Genomic DNA, 14874 nt, shown 5'->3' on the forward strand with positions numbered 1-14874 from the left:
TGACCTAATTAACCTAAGCTAAAGAACAAACTAATTATTCTCACTTTACCCACCTACTTAAACCCACAACACACTAAATCCTAGAACATCTACTCTCCTTATCTCACACATATTTAGATACCTACACCAGTTTTGGCTTACATGTTTTTTGCAAAGAAGAAACAAAACATCGATCCTTCAAACAAATATATTCTCAGTAGGTACATCCTTACTATAAAAAGATATTGATTATTAGGGGCGATCTATTATGGGCACGGGCATCAAGGGAACCAAGACTAGGGATAACAATACAAGGACTTATAGAAAACAAGAACGTTAAAATTGCGATATAAAAATAGAATTTTAACGAAAAATTTTCAGTACCGTTTATTTTAACGAAAAATCATATTTTTATACTAAAAAGTCAATCATAGTACTATTCATTTTACCCTTTATTTTGTCCTTATTGTTAAAACTCAAAGTTTTCGAGTCATTTTCATTAGTTTTCTTATATTAAAAACCAATCATGCAACGTTATATGAATGAGTCAAAATATCATATATTACAATATATATATATATATATATATATGTATATATAATCTATTGTTGTAGGCCCTAATTATCTGACGAGTTATAGAGAGATTGAGAGAGGTGTGGCAAGCATAGAGAGAATTGGGAAAATTCAGAGGTATGATTTCTCATTCCCACTGAGCATTTATTATAGTAGTAAGAAGGTAAATTCCTTATCCAGTAGATATTATAACTTAAACATGATACTATCCAAAACATATGGTAGAATCCCATAAGGATCGACTAGGATTTACATAATCACATTCCTAACTAAATTAAGACTGCAACACTCTCCCTTGAGCGTGTATATATTACTAAGTAAATGGTGCATCACGTCTTCAACGATGAACTAAGTTCAGTTGATGAAGTTGTCGACTCAATTAGCGAATGTAAGTCTCAAATTAACGAGAGAATGCATAAAAATGTAAAACTCTCAAAACCTCACTATGGTAAAACTCAGTATAGGAGAAAAACCCATGGACTAAGGAAAAACGTGAGAAGTTTGTATTAAGTTAAAACTATTGTACTAAGTCAAAACTATACGCCATCTAGATGAAAGCACAATGCTCACAAAGGTATGACCATCCCAGGATGGGTGTCTCGTTAAAATCTAGTTAGGTAACAAAAACCCAGTGGGAAAAATGCTTATAATCGTAGGAAAAGAGTACATTAAGATCAAATGAGTATACTTCTGAATACTCCATTGAGTTTGACAAAACTTCCAAATGAGAATCGCAAGCATCGCAAATAAATAGTTATGCGTACCAATTCCTCGGACAAGCTTCTGGAAGGTAGCCTTCGGCAATGACATCGTGAAGAGGTCGGCAAGAGTGTTTGGAATCAGATTGCTTTAATTTCCTGATGGGTTGCTGATGTGATGTAGACGCAATATGTCTTGGCGTTGACTTCATTGATGTATCATATCTTGGTCTGATCGATACATGAGATGTTGTCTTCCCAAATCATCATTGGGACTCAACGATGGATGAAAACATCATGTACTTCGAATATGCTTAACAATTGCTCTGAACCCTGTTTCGTGTGGTGAGTCTTGAAATGATTTGAATATTTCGCAACCAAGACTATATCGTAGACCTCCAAGATATCGCGATATCCAAAATGGTAAAGACTTAACCATTTGAGAACGTACCTTGTGCAAATTGGATACCTGCATCTGCATAACAAACAACTCAAACATCAAACTGTAACCTACAAAAGAAATGTTGTTTGGCAATATTTCTGTGGTAGTTGTTGTTTCTATCGAATTGTACATGTTTGTTTGTACCTAAATAAGGTGCACAATAGGTTTGCTTACCTGCCCACACGGTGGAACGAGTGGACCTCAATATTTCTACGGATGCTCTAACTGATCCCCCAATTCCAAGTGAAGCATATATATACAGCACCTAAAACTCAAACAAGTTGTGCCGTGCAACTGTAATTTTAATGACTAATTGAAAAGTTGAGGAAGAAGATGGCTAAAACCTCAAAATCAATCTCCCTTTCTGTGCTTTTTGTTTTGTTCATCGTCTTTGCAGTTGCAGGTAAAAATAGACAAGTTTTTACGTGTATTAGAAACACCACTTTCCATATGGTGTGTAATTCCCCTTGTTATAGTACGGGTGGAAGACATAATTGATATGTCTCACTTTCAAAGTGTACTGATAAATAGCAAATATATGTCTCATTTTCGATCTTTTACTTATGATTGTATATGTTTCTTGCACAATGCAGATAGCGAGCTTATAGGATGCCGTGATTGGTCTTATAGTAGCACATGGCAGGGTTCATGCTTGTGGAGTCCAAATTGCAACAAGGCTTGCACAGAACGGGAAGGTGCGACCGCCGGAGCCTGCTTACTTTTCAAATGCGTTTGCTATGATGGTAAAGGTTGTCCGCAAGGCCGGCTAGCTCCCTGAACACTAGCTACATGCACTAGAAATACTCCAAACCGCATTCATTTTCAACGTATATACATGGATCCATATGTGTTTGTGAATGATTTAGTCTCTATACTACGTATATTATTCGCCAAAGTTTTATACAAATAATGCTTACTCGTACAATAAATTAAAAGGAAAACTAATGAAAAGGGCTTGAAAACTTTGAGTTTTAATGATAAGGACAAAATAAAAGGTAAAATGAATAGTAACAGGATTGATTTTTTAGTGTAGAAATGTGGTTTTTCGTTAAAGTGAACAGTACCGCGTACTTTTCATTAAAGTTCCCTAAATTAAATGATGGAAAAATTCGAGAGTTTTTAAATACGATATTGTTTATTTATAGATGTTGTGTAAGTACATTATATTATAAAGCCTCTGTGTGTGGGTGGGTGGGGGAAACCATGGAGCATTAGCTAATTATAACTTTACTTACAAAACAATGAAACCGACAATTAAAATTCATTAGAAAAAATTATAAAGCGTGGAATGAAACCGACAATTAAAATTCATCAAAAAAAAAAAAAAGTACAAAACTTTAATGTGCGTTTTGTTGGGATTATCTCATATTCATGTTGTGCTGAACACGTGTAGGTACAATGATTTTTTCTTTTCTGTGTGGTGCAAAATAGGAGAGATCTTTTAGTGTGCAGAAATACAGCTCGTTACACTAAGGGGGCGTTTGTTTGCCCTCACTAAATGGGACTGGACTGGACTGGACTAGCTGTTAGTCCAATACTGTGTTTGTTTCATGCTGGGACTAACATTAATGAGACTAAAGGGGACTAGCATGGACAAAACCCTTCACTAAGAGGTCTTAGCGAGACCCCCCAATAACCATGGGACTAGCTAAGACTATCCTCTCTCGTCCTCGTCATGCTCAACAACCACTCCCGATAGACTCCTCGTCATCTCCGGTCACCGAGATTATAATAAAATATTAATAATTTATATATTAAATAATATAATATTAGAATTTGTTATTATCCGCTTCTTAGTCCAACACTGCACCAAACGCTTCACTAAGTTAGTCCAGCTTAGTCTAGTCTAAGCCAGTCCAGCTTAGTCCTTGAAGCTAGTCCAGTCCGAGATAGTTCAGCGCAACAAACACCCCCTAAATGTAATAATACAATTAGTTGAAAACTTGAAAAGAAAGTTTTTTCAACTAATTGTCTAACACTTTGTGCACCGTGTCATATTCCCGACACACTGAAAAATTTCTTCAAAAAGAAAGTGTCAAGAGCGAGGGGGGAGGGAAACAGAGATATAATTGGAAGGCTAATTGACATTATAATTGCATTCTAACCTATTTTTGCTTAGTTTTTTTAATGAAAAATCCATCTGTTGACGAACAAACCAAAGGGACCTAATTAACCTAAGCTAAAGAACAAACTAATTAATCCAACTTTATCCACTCACTTAAACCCACAACACACTAAACCCTAGAACATCTTCTCTCCTTATCTCACACGTATTTGGATAGCTACACCAGTTTTGGCTTACATGTTTTTTTGCAATGAAAAAACAAAACACCGATCCTTCAAAGAAATATATATTCATTGGGGGTTTTACGCCTGCACGTAAGATTCCTTGATTATTTTTCTCAAATAGCTACATCCTTACGATAGAAAAATATGGATTATTAGGGGCGATCTATTGAGGGCCCGGGCATCAGGTAACCTAGACTAGGGATGACAATTTAAGGACTTATTTAACACCAGGACGTTAAAATAGCAGTATAAAGAATCAATCATGTAAAATTATGTGAAGGAGTCAAGTAAAACACTTATAGTATTTATAAATACTTTTATTCTACAAATAAGAACCAACCATGGTGTTTTATATTTTGTAGTTGTATTTGCGACAAAATTAGCTTTACGATAGATATGTTTCCATGAATGTGGTAGAAAGGATTGTCATGTAACATATGTTATCCAATAAAGCCTTCAAGGGCTAAGGTGTAGCACCTTTCAAAAAAAATGCAATGAATAGTTAATTTGAAGTCTCCTTTGACACGGACATCCTTGTAGGTTTGCTAGACAGCAAGCACGAGAGCATTTACAATCACCTTTTCAAGCTCTCTAGTGCCGGTAGTTAAAGGTGTTTCCAAAGAAGAACTACTACTGATATCTTAAAATAGTCAAATTGGTTTAAACAGTATAAACCTCGACACTTATATTTAAATTTCTTAACTTATAACTCTGATAAGATTATAATATAGATAGATTATAGAGTAAGATCAAATTTATAGCGAATTAAAGGAGGGTAATAATTTGTCAAATATTTTTTTTCTTGTCACGCATGATATGTCAATTGTTTGATTTGAAAAATTCATTAAATAATAATGATTGATTAATGCCATAATTACATCTATGTCTCCTAAAATTCAATTCATTTTCATTTTCACACATGGCTCACATCTTAGCAATATTATATTTTATTCGTGTCAGGTAAATAATTTAATATATTTATTAACGAATTTTGACACTAAAAGAAAGCGAAACGCAAGTTGAATATCAAGAATTAAAAAAATGTGAATTTTAAGCACATGTTTCGTTAAAAACAAGAAATTTAAAAATAAAAAGAGAGAGAGAGAGAGAGAGAGAGATGACGATTGGCGAGAAGGAACGAAACAGAACATGTCATCAAATAGTCCGTCCGTTAGATTCCTCACGCTTGTCCTCAACCCTTTCGGATTTGGATCCTGAGCCAATAGAGAGGATGTTCCTGACCAAGCATTATAAATCGTTGGATTTTTATCCAAATGTTACAAATAAAGGATTTTCGTTAGATGAAAATTCAACGATCTACAATACTTGGTAAGGAAGATTCTCTCCATTGACTCAGGAGAGGATCCAAATCCATTCCTTTCTCTTTTGCAAAACGCGGGACCCACCGTCGTTCCATCGAAGCTTCTGGATTTTTTCCCCCCAAAACACAAAAGCGCCCGGACATTTCGTCTTTCCAACCCTCTCCCGGCTACACTACACGTCTTCCTCGTGATTGACTTGCGCGACAATCCCCGCGAGGGTAATAACGTCATTTCGGTCACTCCCCGCGCATATGAGATGGACCAACTTCTCATCCGTTTGTTTTTGTGGATTTTGAGAGAGAGAGAGAGTAGAAGAAAGCGAGGAGGAATTTGAGTCGAGTTTTCTCGTTGATTTGTGCCTTTGCTCCCGATTCCTCCAATGGAAAGAGGCGGCGGTAGCGGTGGATACAGAGGAAGGGGAATGGGAAGAGGGAGAGGCAGTGATGGTGGTGGTGGTGGAAGGGGTGATCAAGGCGGGTATGGCAGAGGAAATAGAGGGAGAGGTGGAGGAGGTGGAGGAGAGAGAGGAAGAGGCGGTCATGGTGGCGGGCCACAGTTCCACCACCATCAGCCACAACAGCAGCAACAGCAGCAACGACAGCCGAATCAGAATCGGAGTCAGCAAGCGAGGCCTAATCCATGGAATAGTCCCGCTCCTGCCAGAATATGGGGCCCCAGAGCGCCTGCTCCGCCTCCATCTCCGGCCGGACCGGCCCCGAACATCTCTCCTGCTCCTGGTATGAGTTTTTCTTCTTTCTTTTCATTCGAGGTCCTTTTTCAGATACAATTGTAAGTAATTGGTAACTGTGATGGTAGACTACGAAGCATAGTTAATTTGGAGAGTAAGCCACTGCAATTTTGATCTGATTTAGTTTCTGTTTGGGTTTTTCACTGGTATGTGTAGTGTATGTTATGACATATAATGCTGTGGTGATAAATTGTATGCTTGTTGCTTATCTACTTCGATTCAACTGACCCAGTAGGGAGCGGTTTTGCCGCACGTTTGGTTCGAGCATTTGATTGATTTTTACTAGAAATGTTCCATCTTTGCTATATACATTGGATAGACAATTTGATTTGGAGTCCGGTTTTCGGAAGCAAATTGTTTTGTATGAGTGGAAAAATTGTTTGTCAGAGTTGGGCAGTTTTGGCTTACTGACTCTGCATTTTGTTCTGCGGGTCTTTTCCTGCGGTTAGTCCAGTTATTTGAATTTGCATGAATAATTTGTTGGTGATATACCTTTTGTTTGTTATGTTTTCTGCACAGATAATCTTGTTCCGGCAATGCAATCAATGGCAATTTCAAGACAGGCACCTGCTTCATCTTCTTTAGACAAGGCGGCCAATCTTGTCCAAGTAAAACGGCCTGATAATGGGGGCACAAAAGCTATCCGAACTGCTAGGCTTCGCGCTAATCATTTTAATCTCTCGTTCAATCCTGAAAGTATTATAATGCACTATGATGTTGATGTTAAACCGGAACACCCTGCTAAGAATGGCCTTCCTGTGAAGATATCAAAGTCTGAACTTTCTGCAATCAGGAACAAGTTATTCTCTGATGATCCTTCGAAATTTCCCTTGTTAAGTACCGCATATGATGGTGAAAAGAACATTTTCAGTGCAGTGCCGTTGCCCACTGGATCATTTAAGGTGGAGATTCCTGAGGAAGAAGGCACACGGTTCAGTTCGTACATTTTTACTATAAAGCTTGCGAAGGAGCTCCAGCTTCGCAAGTTGAAGGAGTACCTAAGCGGTCAGCTGTTGGATATCCCTCGTAATATATTGCAGAGTATGGATTTGGTTATGAAAGAGAATCCAGCTAGACGCATGATAGCTGTTGGGCGAAACTTTTACCCTACTGAATTTGATCCAAACGATGACCTTGGATATGGTGTTGCTGCCTTCAGAGGTTTTCAGCATAGCTTGAAGCTCACATCCCAGGGTCCTACCTTGTGTCTCGATTACTCAGTCTTGGCATTTCATAAGCGCATGTCAGTTACAGAATTTCTCCAAGAGCAGATAAGGGGTTTTACATTAAATGATTTCAAGAGGTTTAGGAGAGAGGTTGAGGATGCATTGAAGGGATTGAAAGTTACTGTGACTCACCGGAAAACCAAGCAAACGTACGTCATCATGGGGCTGACTGATAAGAATGCAGGAGAAATTACATTTGATGCTGTAGACATAGATGGCCAGAGTCCACCAAGGAAAGTTAGACTTCCTGATTATTTCAGGGACAAATACAGAGAGATACAGTACAAAAACATTCCCTGCTTGGATTTAGGGAAAAATGGTAAAAGGAATGATACACCAATGGAGTTCTGTGTCTTAGTTGAGGGGCAAAGGTATCCAAAGGAGTATTTGGGGAAAGAAGCAGCCGTCATGCTGAAGAACATCTCATTGCCTTCACCAAGAGACAGACAGAACATGATATCCAACATGGTACGATCAAATGATGGACCTTCCGGGTAAGTGAATTTCTGTCCCTCGTTTTTCTAGTAAATTAGACTTTAATCCCCTTCTACTGTTCATTTGAATTTTCGTGAATTCAGTATTCCTCGTGCATGGAAGATTTTGTACTAGTGTAGATGATTTTAGTTAGTACGTAGTTGCTTCTCTGAAAGTGAGAAGTGCGAACTCTTATTCTGTTTTAGGGAAATCTAAGCATATAGAATCATAAACATCTTTTTACATGAGCAATGCTTATAATATGGCAATAGTCATAACCTTTTTGAGTAACTTAATTCGGCAGTGATTAAGATCCTGATTATTTTGTTGTTGGCAGTGGTGGCATCATTCAAAATTTTGGATTTGAGGTCAACCAGAATCTGACACCAGTGACAGGGCGTGTGATTGTCCCACCTGAGTTGAAGTTGGGTGCTTCTGATGGCAAGGTGATTAAGGTGACTGTTGACAGAGAGAAATGTCAATGGAATCTGGTTGGGAAGACTCTTGTGGAAGGAAAACCAATCAAGTGCTGGGCCGTGCTTGACTTCAGCAGTTCTGATCGTTTCAAACTGGACCCTAACCAGTTCATCTCAAAGCTCATCGCTCGGTGCAACAGACTGGGAATCAGAATGGGAGAACCTGTTTTGTATGAAACCACTTCAATGAGGCCATTCTCTAGTGTTCAGATGCTTCGTCCACTGCTTGAAAGCGTCTATGAAAAGGCAAAAAAAGAAGGCAATGGCTACTTGCAGTTACTTGTTTGTGTAATGTCTAAAAGAGACCCTGGTTACAAGCATCTGAAGTGGATTGCTGAGACTCAAATTGGTATAGTGACGCAGTGCTGCTTGTCAAATATGGCCAACAAAGCAAATGACCAGTACCTTGCAAATCTTGCACTCAAGATCAATGCCAAGCTTGGAGGCAGTAATGTAGAGCTAAATGATCGGCTCCCCCTTGTAGGGGGTGCAGGCCATGTTATGTTTGTGGGGGCTGATGTCAATCATCCTGCCGCGCGAAACACAACAAGTCCATCAATTGCAGCAGTTGTTGCCACTGTAAACTGGCCTGCTGCGAATCGTTATGCTGCACGAGTTCGATCCCAGTACCATCGTGTGGAGAAGATAATGAAATTTGGAGACATGTGTCTGGAGCTTGTTGAATCTTATGAGCGATTGAATAAAGTCAAGCCAGAGAAAATTATTATCTTCCGTGATGGAGTCAGTGAGGGCCAGTTTGATATGGTTCTCAACGAAGAGTTGCTAGATCTGAAGATGGCTTTTGAAAGTATAAAATACCATCCAACCATCACACTTATTGTTGCCCAGAAGCGGCACCATACTCGTCTGTTTCTGGAGAATCCAAGGGATGGGGGTTCCGCAGGCAATATATCACCGGGAACTGTTGTGGACACAACAATCGTGCACCCGTTTGAGTTTGACTTCTATCTTTGCAGTCATTACGGAGCCCTTGGAACAAGCAAACCCACACACTACCATGTTCTTTGGGACGAGCATCGGTTTACCTCAGATCAATTACAGAAGCTTATATATGACTTGTGCTTCACCTTTGCAAGATGTACAAAACCTGTATCATTGATCCCACCGGTGTACTATGCCGACCTCGTGGCATATAGGGGGCGATTATACTACGAGAGTACGGAGGGACAGTCTCCAGCTTCAGTATCCTCCTCCTCGTCCTCCTCCTCGACACATTCACCGCTGTCAGCGGCTTCTCTTGATGAAAGGTTCTGCAAACTGCACGCTGACTTGGAAAACATAATGTTTTTCGTGTGAAGGCCAAAGCATGATCCCGCAGTCTCTTTTTTGTACCTGCTGAAAAGGAGTTTGTGCGTGAATCTAATGGGTTTCTGTGTCGTAATGTTATGTTTAGCGTTTTCTCTACTTCATACGTTCTGTGCTCACATGTCGTTTCGAATCATTTTGTGGATCTAAAACAGTGGTAAGTCCTTGTTATGAATGTGGGTCTCATATATCATTTTAAAGTTGTGAATGTAAGAATGTTGGATGACATGTATATTTGTGGGAATGGAAAGTTAATCTATTTGTTAACGTCGTGCTTTGGTTACATGAATTTCCTTTTAATTTATGTTATTTTTTTACCTGTATTATTTACGTATAATATTAGAATCGCGAAAGAAAAATGTTCTTTTTTTAATTCTCACTTGTTTCTAGCTACAATCGATCGATATCAATGATGTTTTGAAGTGCATACACAAGTACGAGTAATTGAATTGAGAAAGAGTTTTTTTTTTTTTTTTTTTGGAGACAATATTATTCTCATTTATTTAAGATGATTTTTTTAAGGAAATTTTAACGAAAAATTCTTAGTACCGTTCATTTTAACGAAAAATCACATTTTTACACTAAAAATGTCAATCCTAGTACTATTTACTTTATCATTTATTTTATCCTTAAAATTAAAACTCAAAAATTTCAAACATTTTTTTATTAGTTTTCTTTCTTTTTTTAAAATCAAGTTTGGGGTAAAATGGGGATTAACACCAAAGCTACTGGGTTTCCCACCAAAAGCCCGAACTTTTCGGCTTCCACTACCAACGGTCTTCTCGGCGGTTGACCCTTCGCGACCAAGGCAATCGAGCAAGGGCAAGATGGTCATTCAATCTGCACCCTCGCATATAAGAAGAAAAAGAAGAAAGGAGTGAAATTTGAGGCCACTTTTCTCTCGATTTTTTGAGTTCGCTCCCGATTTTTCCAATGGAAAGCAGCGGCGGCGGCGAATGGCGAAAAGGAAGATGGAGAGACAGTGACGGCGATGAAAGAGGGAGTGGAGGAGACAAAGAGATAGGAAGAGGCGGTTGGGGAAGTTATGGTGGTTCCAGGGGTGGTGGTGGTAGAGGGTCCCAGTACCACCGTCAACAACCACCGCAGGAGCAGCATGATAACAAGTGGGGCCGTCCGGGGAGACCTTCTCCATGGAGCGGTAGGCCCAACAGAGCGTGGGTGTCCACAGCGCCCACCCCTGCATCTCCAGCCCTAGCGAACTCTCCTCCTACTTCCCCTCCTCCTCCTGGTATGGATCCTCGAGAACTAATTGCATTTTTTTTAATCCCTAATTTTAATCTGATTAGGTTTTCCTGTTTGAGTTTGTATGTGTTACACTTGTATGTATATAATGAGAATGTGGTGATATAATGTTTATATAGTGATTACAATAAGCCTGTTTGCAATCGCTTCTCAAGAAAGCACTTTATCTCATAAGAGCTTTTACTAGAATCGTTTTTATTAGAAGTACGTTAAATTTTTTGATATAAATCCAATTTCTTTTGGCCACTTAGTACTAGTGAGTGAGAGGTTTTAAGTTTGATTTTCTCTAAAGATGAATTCAAACTAAATTACTGTGGCTTGCCCATTGTGAGGTTTAGCCCACTAAAAAAAAGGGAACTTTAACGAAAAGCACATGATACTGTTCACTTTAATGAAAAACCACATTTTTACACTAAAAAGTCAATCCTGGTACTATTCACTTTACCCTTTATTTTGTCCTTATCATTAAAACTCAAAGTTTTCAAGCCCTTTTTATTAGTTTTCCTTAATAAAAATCCAATTGCTTTTGAAGCGTTTCCAAGTGCTTTTGCAACTCAAAAGCGTTTTTATAACAAGTTTTTTCTTCCAAATTTTGTCAAAAAAAATTTAAAGGCACTTCCGAACATTGAACTGGTCATTTGGTTGGTTTTACTGAGTTTTTGCATAAATATGTTCACAGAGGAAAAAATGCGTTTCAGTAGTCTAGGGTTCGAGACTTGGTGCGATGGCAAGTGCCTCCGCCCATGAGCGGTAGGTCTCGGGTTCGAGACTTGGGAGCATCCTCTCCATAAATGGGGGTAAGGCTAGCCAACATTCACCTCTCCCAGACCCTGCTTAAAGCGGGAGCCTTGTGCACTGGGTACGACTTTAGTAGTCTAGCATTTTTTAGTTTGCATAAACAGTCACCACTGAGGATAACACCTAATGTTTTGTTTATTTTTCTAAATAGATACTTTTGTTCCTCGATTGCGATCTCTGGAAATTTCGAAACAGACGCCTCCTTCATCTTCTTCGGGCAATGCAGACAAGAATCTCTCAGCAAAACGGCCAGACAACGGAGGCACAAAAGCTATCCAAACTGTTATGCTTCGTTCTAATCATTTTAATATCTCGTTCAATCCTGAGAGTATCATAATGCACTACGGTGTTGATGTCAAATCAGAGACCCCTGCTCCTAATCATATGAAAATTTCCAAGTCTGAGCTCTCTGCAATCAGGAAGAAGCTATCCTCTGATAAACCTACGGACTTTCCATTGTCAAGTACTGCATACGATGGTGAAAAGAACATCTTCAGTGCAGTGCGGTTGCCCACTGGATCATTTAAGGTAGAGGTTCCTGATGAAGAAGACACGCGGTTTACTACATACATATTTACTATAAAGTTAGTAAACGAGCTCAAGCTTTGCAAGTTGAAGGAGTACATGAGTGGCCACCTATTGTCTATCCCTCGTGATATATTACACGGTATGGATTTGGTGATGAAAGAGAATCCAAGTAGGCGCTTGATTGCTGTTGGGCGAAACTATTACCCTGTGGATACTAGTCTAAACGATGACCTTGGACATGGTATTTCTGCATCTAGAGGGTTTCAAGATTCTGTAAGGCTCACTTCCCAAGGTCCTTCCCTGTGTCTTGACTACTCAGTCCTGGCATTTTATAAGCGCTTGCCAGTTATAGATTTTCTCCAAGAGCAGATTACGGGTTTTACTTTAAATAATTTCGAGAGGTTTAGGAGAGAGGTTGAGCGTGTGTTGAGAGGACTGAAAGTAACTGTGATGCACCGTAAAACCAAGCAAAAGTACATCATCAAGGGGCTGACTGATAAGAATGCAGGAGATATTACATTTTATGATGTAGACATAGATGGCCAGTTTCCGCCAAGGAAAGTTAGACTTGTCGATTATTTCAGGGAAAGATACAAGGGAATCCAGTATAAAGACATTCCTTGCTTGGATTTGGGGAAAAATGGTAGAAGGAACGATACACCTATGGAGTTCTGTGTGTTAGCTGAGGGGCAAAAGTATTCAAAGGAGCGCTTGGACAGAGAAGCAGCCATGATGTTGAGGAGTAGGTCATTGGCTCAACCGCGTGATAGGCAGAGGAAGATATGCGACATTATACAATCTGATGATGGACCCTGTGGGTAAGTAAATTTATGTTCTCTCTTGTGGTTTGTGAGTCCGATTTTGCTAAACTTGCACAGTTAGCAGGCAGTTGGTTTCTCTGAAGGTTGAAACCAGTATTCTGTTTGATTCTTATATATATGGCGATAGTTATAACCATTTTCAGTAAAGTAATCCTGTATAAAAACTGCTGTCATTATTAAGTATGATCCTGTGTTATTGGCAGTGGTGGCATAATTGAAAATTTTGGAATTGAAATTAACAAGAATATGACACCAGTAACAGGGCGTGTCATTGGCCCACCAGAATTGAAGTTCGGTGCTTCTGATGGCAAGGTGAATAAGGTAACCGTTGACAGAGAGAAATGCAACTGGAATCTGATTGGAAAGTCTGTAATGGAAGGAAAACCAATCAATCGCTGGGCTTTACTTGACTTCACCTGTCATGATCGATTTGTACTGAACCACGGCTTCATCCCAAAGCTCATCAATCGGTGCAATGAGCTGGGAATCAGAATGGAAGAGCCTCTTTCATACCAAGGCACTACAATGAGACCCTTCTCTAGTGTTCAGATGCTTCGCCAGGTACTTGAAAGTGTTAATGAAGAGGTACACAAGAAAGGAAAAGGCTACTTGCAATTAATTATTTGTGTAATGCCTAGAAGAGATCCTGGTTACAAGTATCTGAAGTGGATCTCCGAGACTCAAATTGGTATAGTGACACAGTGCTGCTTGTCAAATATGGCCAACAAAGCAAATGAAAAGTATCTTGGAAACCTTGCACTTAAGATTAATGCAAAGCTTGGAGGTAGTAATGTAGAGCTAATTGATCGGCTCCCCCTCTTTGGGGGTGCAGGCCATGTTATGTTTATGGGGGCCGATGTCAATCATCCTGCTGCGCAAAACAAAAAAAGTCCATCAATTGCGGCTGTTGTTGCCACTGTAAACTGGCCTGCTTTGAATCGTTATGCTGCACGAGTTCGACCCCAGCAACACCGTAGCGAAAGGATATTGAGTTTTGGAGACATGTGCCTGGAGCTTGTTGAAACTTATGAGCGATTGAATAAAGTCAAGCCAGACAGAATTGTTGTCTTCCGTGATGGAGTCAGTGAGGGCCAGTTTGATATGGTTCTAAATGAAGAGTTACTAGATATGAAGAGGGCTTTCGGATGTAAAAAATACTATCCTACCATAACACTTGTTGTTGCCCAAAAGCGGCACCATACTCGTTTGTTTCTAGAGAATGTGAAGGATGGGAGTCCAACATGCAATGTGTTACCGGGAACTGTTGTGGATACAACAATCGTGCACCCGTTTGAGTTTGACTTTTATCTTTGCAGTCATTATGGATCCCTCGGAACAAGCAAACCCACACACTACTATGTTCTTTGGGATGAGCATAGGTTTACCTCTGACCAATTGCAGAAGCTCATTTATGACTTATGCTTCACCTTAGCAAGGTGTACTAAACCTGTAGCTTTGGTACCACCGGTATACTATGCTGACCTTGTTGCATATAGAGGGCGGTTATACCATGAGAGTATCGAGCGACAGTCTCGAGATTCAGTATCTTCCTCCTCCTACTATTCCTCATCATCATCAGCAGCAGCAGCATTGGCATCGTCACCACACTCAGTGGCTTCTCTAGATGATAAGTTTTATAAATTGCATGCTGACCTGGAAAACATAATGTTTTTCATATGAAGGTCGAAGCTCGTTCCCATGATCTATTTTTTTTTTGTGGAACAGGACGGATATGGTTCTGTAAGTTGGCAAACCAGGATGCAATTCCAACTTCCTGAAAAAGGGTTTGTGTGTGAATCTAATGGTTTTTTTAATCGAAATGGTATGTTAAGCATTTTCATTGTAGTTAGTATGTTAGATCTTGTGTGTTCTTTAGTGGTTCCAAATCGTTTTGAGCACTTGTGTTTCTTT

The 14874-nt window shown here is 39.4% G+C and overlaps 2 protein-coding genes and 1 long non-coding RNA gene across 3 annotated transcripts; all 3 read left to right on the forward strand.

The window, feature by feature from the left end:
* The first annotated feature begins 1980 nt into the window (after positions 1–1980).
* On the forward strand, positions 1981–2587 carry LOC114827322 (uncharacterized). The gene is made up of 2 exons (XR_011572543.1): positions 1981–2095; positions 2286–2587. It is a non-coding gene; the product is annotated as an uncharacterized lncRNA (long non-coding RNA).
* Positions 2588–5440: 2853 nt separating this feature from the next.
* LOC103446055 (protein argonaute 2-like) lies at positions 5441–9820 on the forward strand. The gene is made up of 3 exons (XM_008385111.4): positions 5441–6040; positions 6571–7771; positions 8089–9820. Exons 1-3 carry the CDS (start codon positions 5683–5685, stop codon positions 9542–9544), a joined length of 3015 nt encoding a protein of 1004 aa, XP_008383333.1. The 5' UTR covers positions 5441–5682; the 3' UTR covers positions 9545–9820.
* Positions 9821–10299: 479 nt separating this feature from the next.
* Positions 10300–14797, forward strand: LOC103446054 (protein argonaute 2-like). The gene is made up of 3 exons (XM_008385110.4): positions 10300–10802; positions 11766–12960; positions 13167–14797. The coding sequence occupies exons 1-3, from the start codon at positions 10487–10489 to the stop codon at positions 14641–14643; spliced, it is 2988 nt and encodes a 995-aa protein (XP_008383332.3). The 5' UTR covers positions 10300–10486; the 3' UTR covers positions 14644–14797.
* The last annotated feature ends 77 nt before the right edge of the window (positions 14798–14874 follow it).

The sequence above is a fragment of the Malus domestica genome, chromosome 10, assembly GCF_042453785.1.
Source record: "Malus domestica chromosome 10, GDT2T_hap1".
Classification (NCBI taxonomy): Eukaryota; Viridiplantae; Streptophyta; class Magnoliopsida; order Rosales; family Rosaceae; genus Malus; species Malus domestica.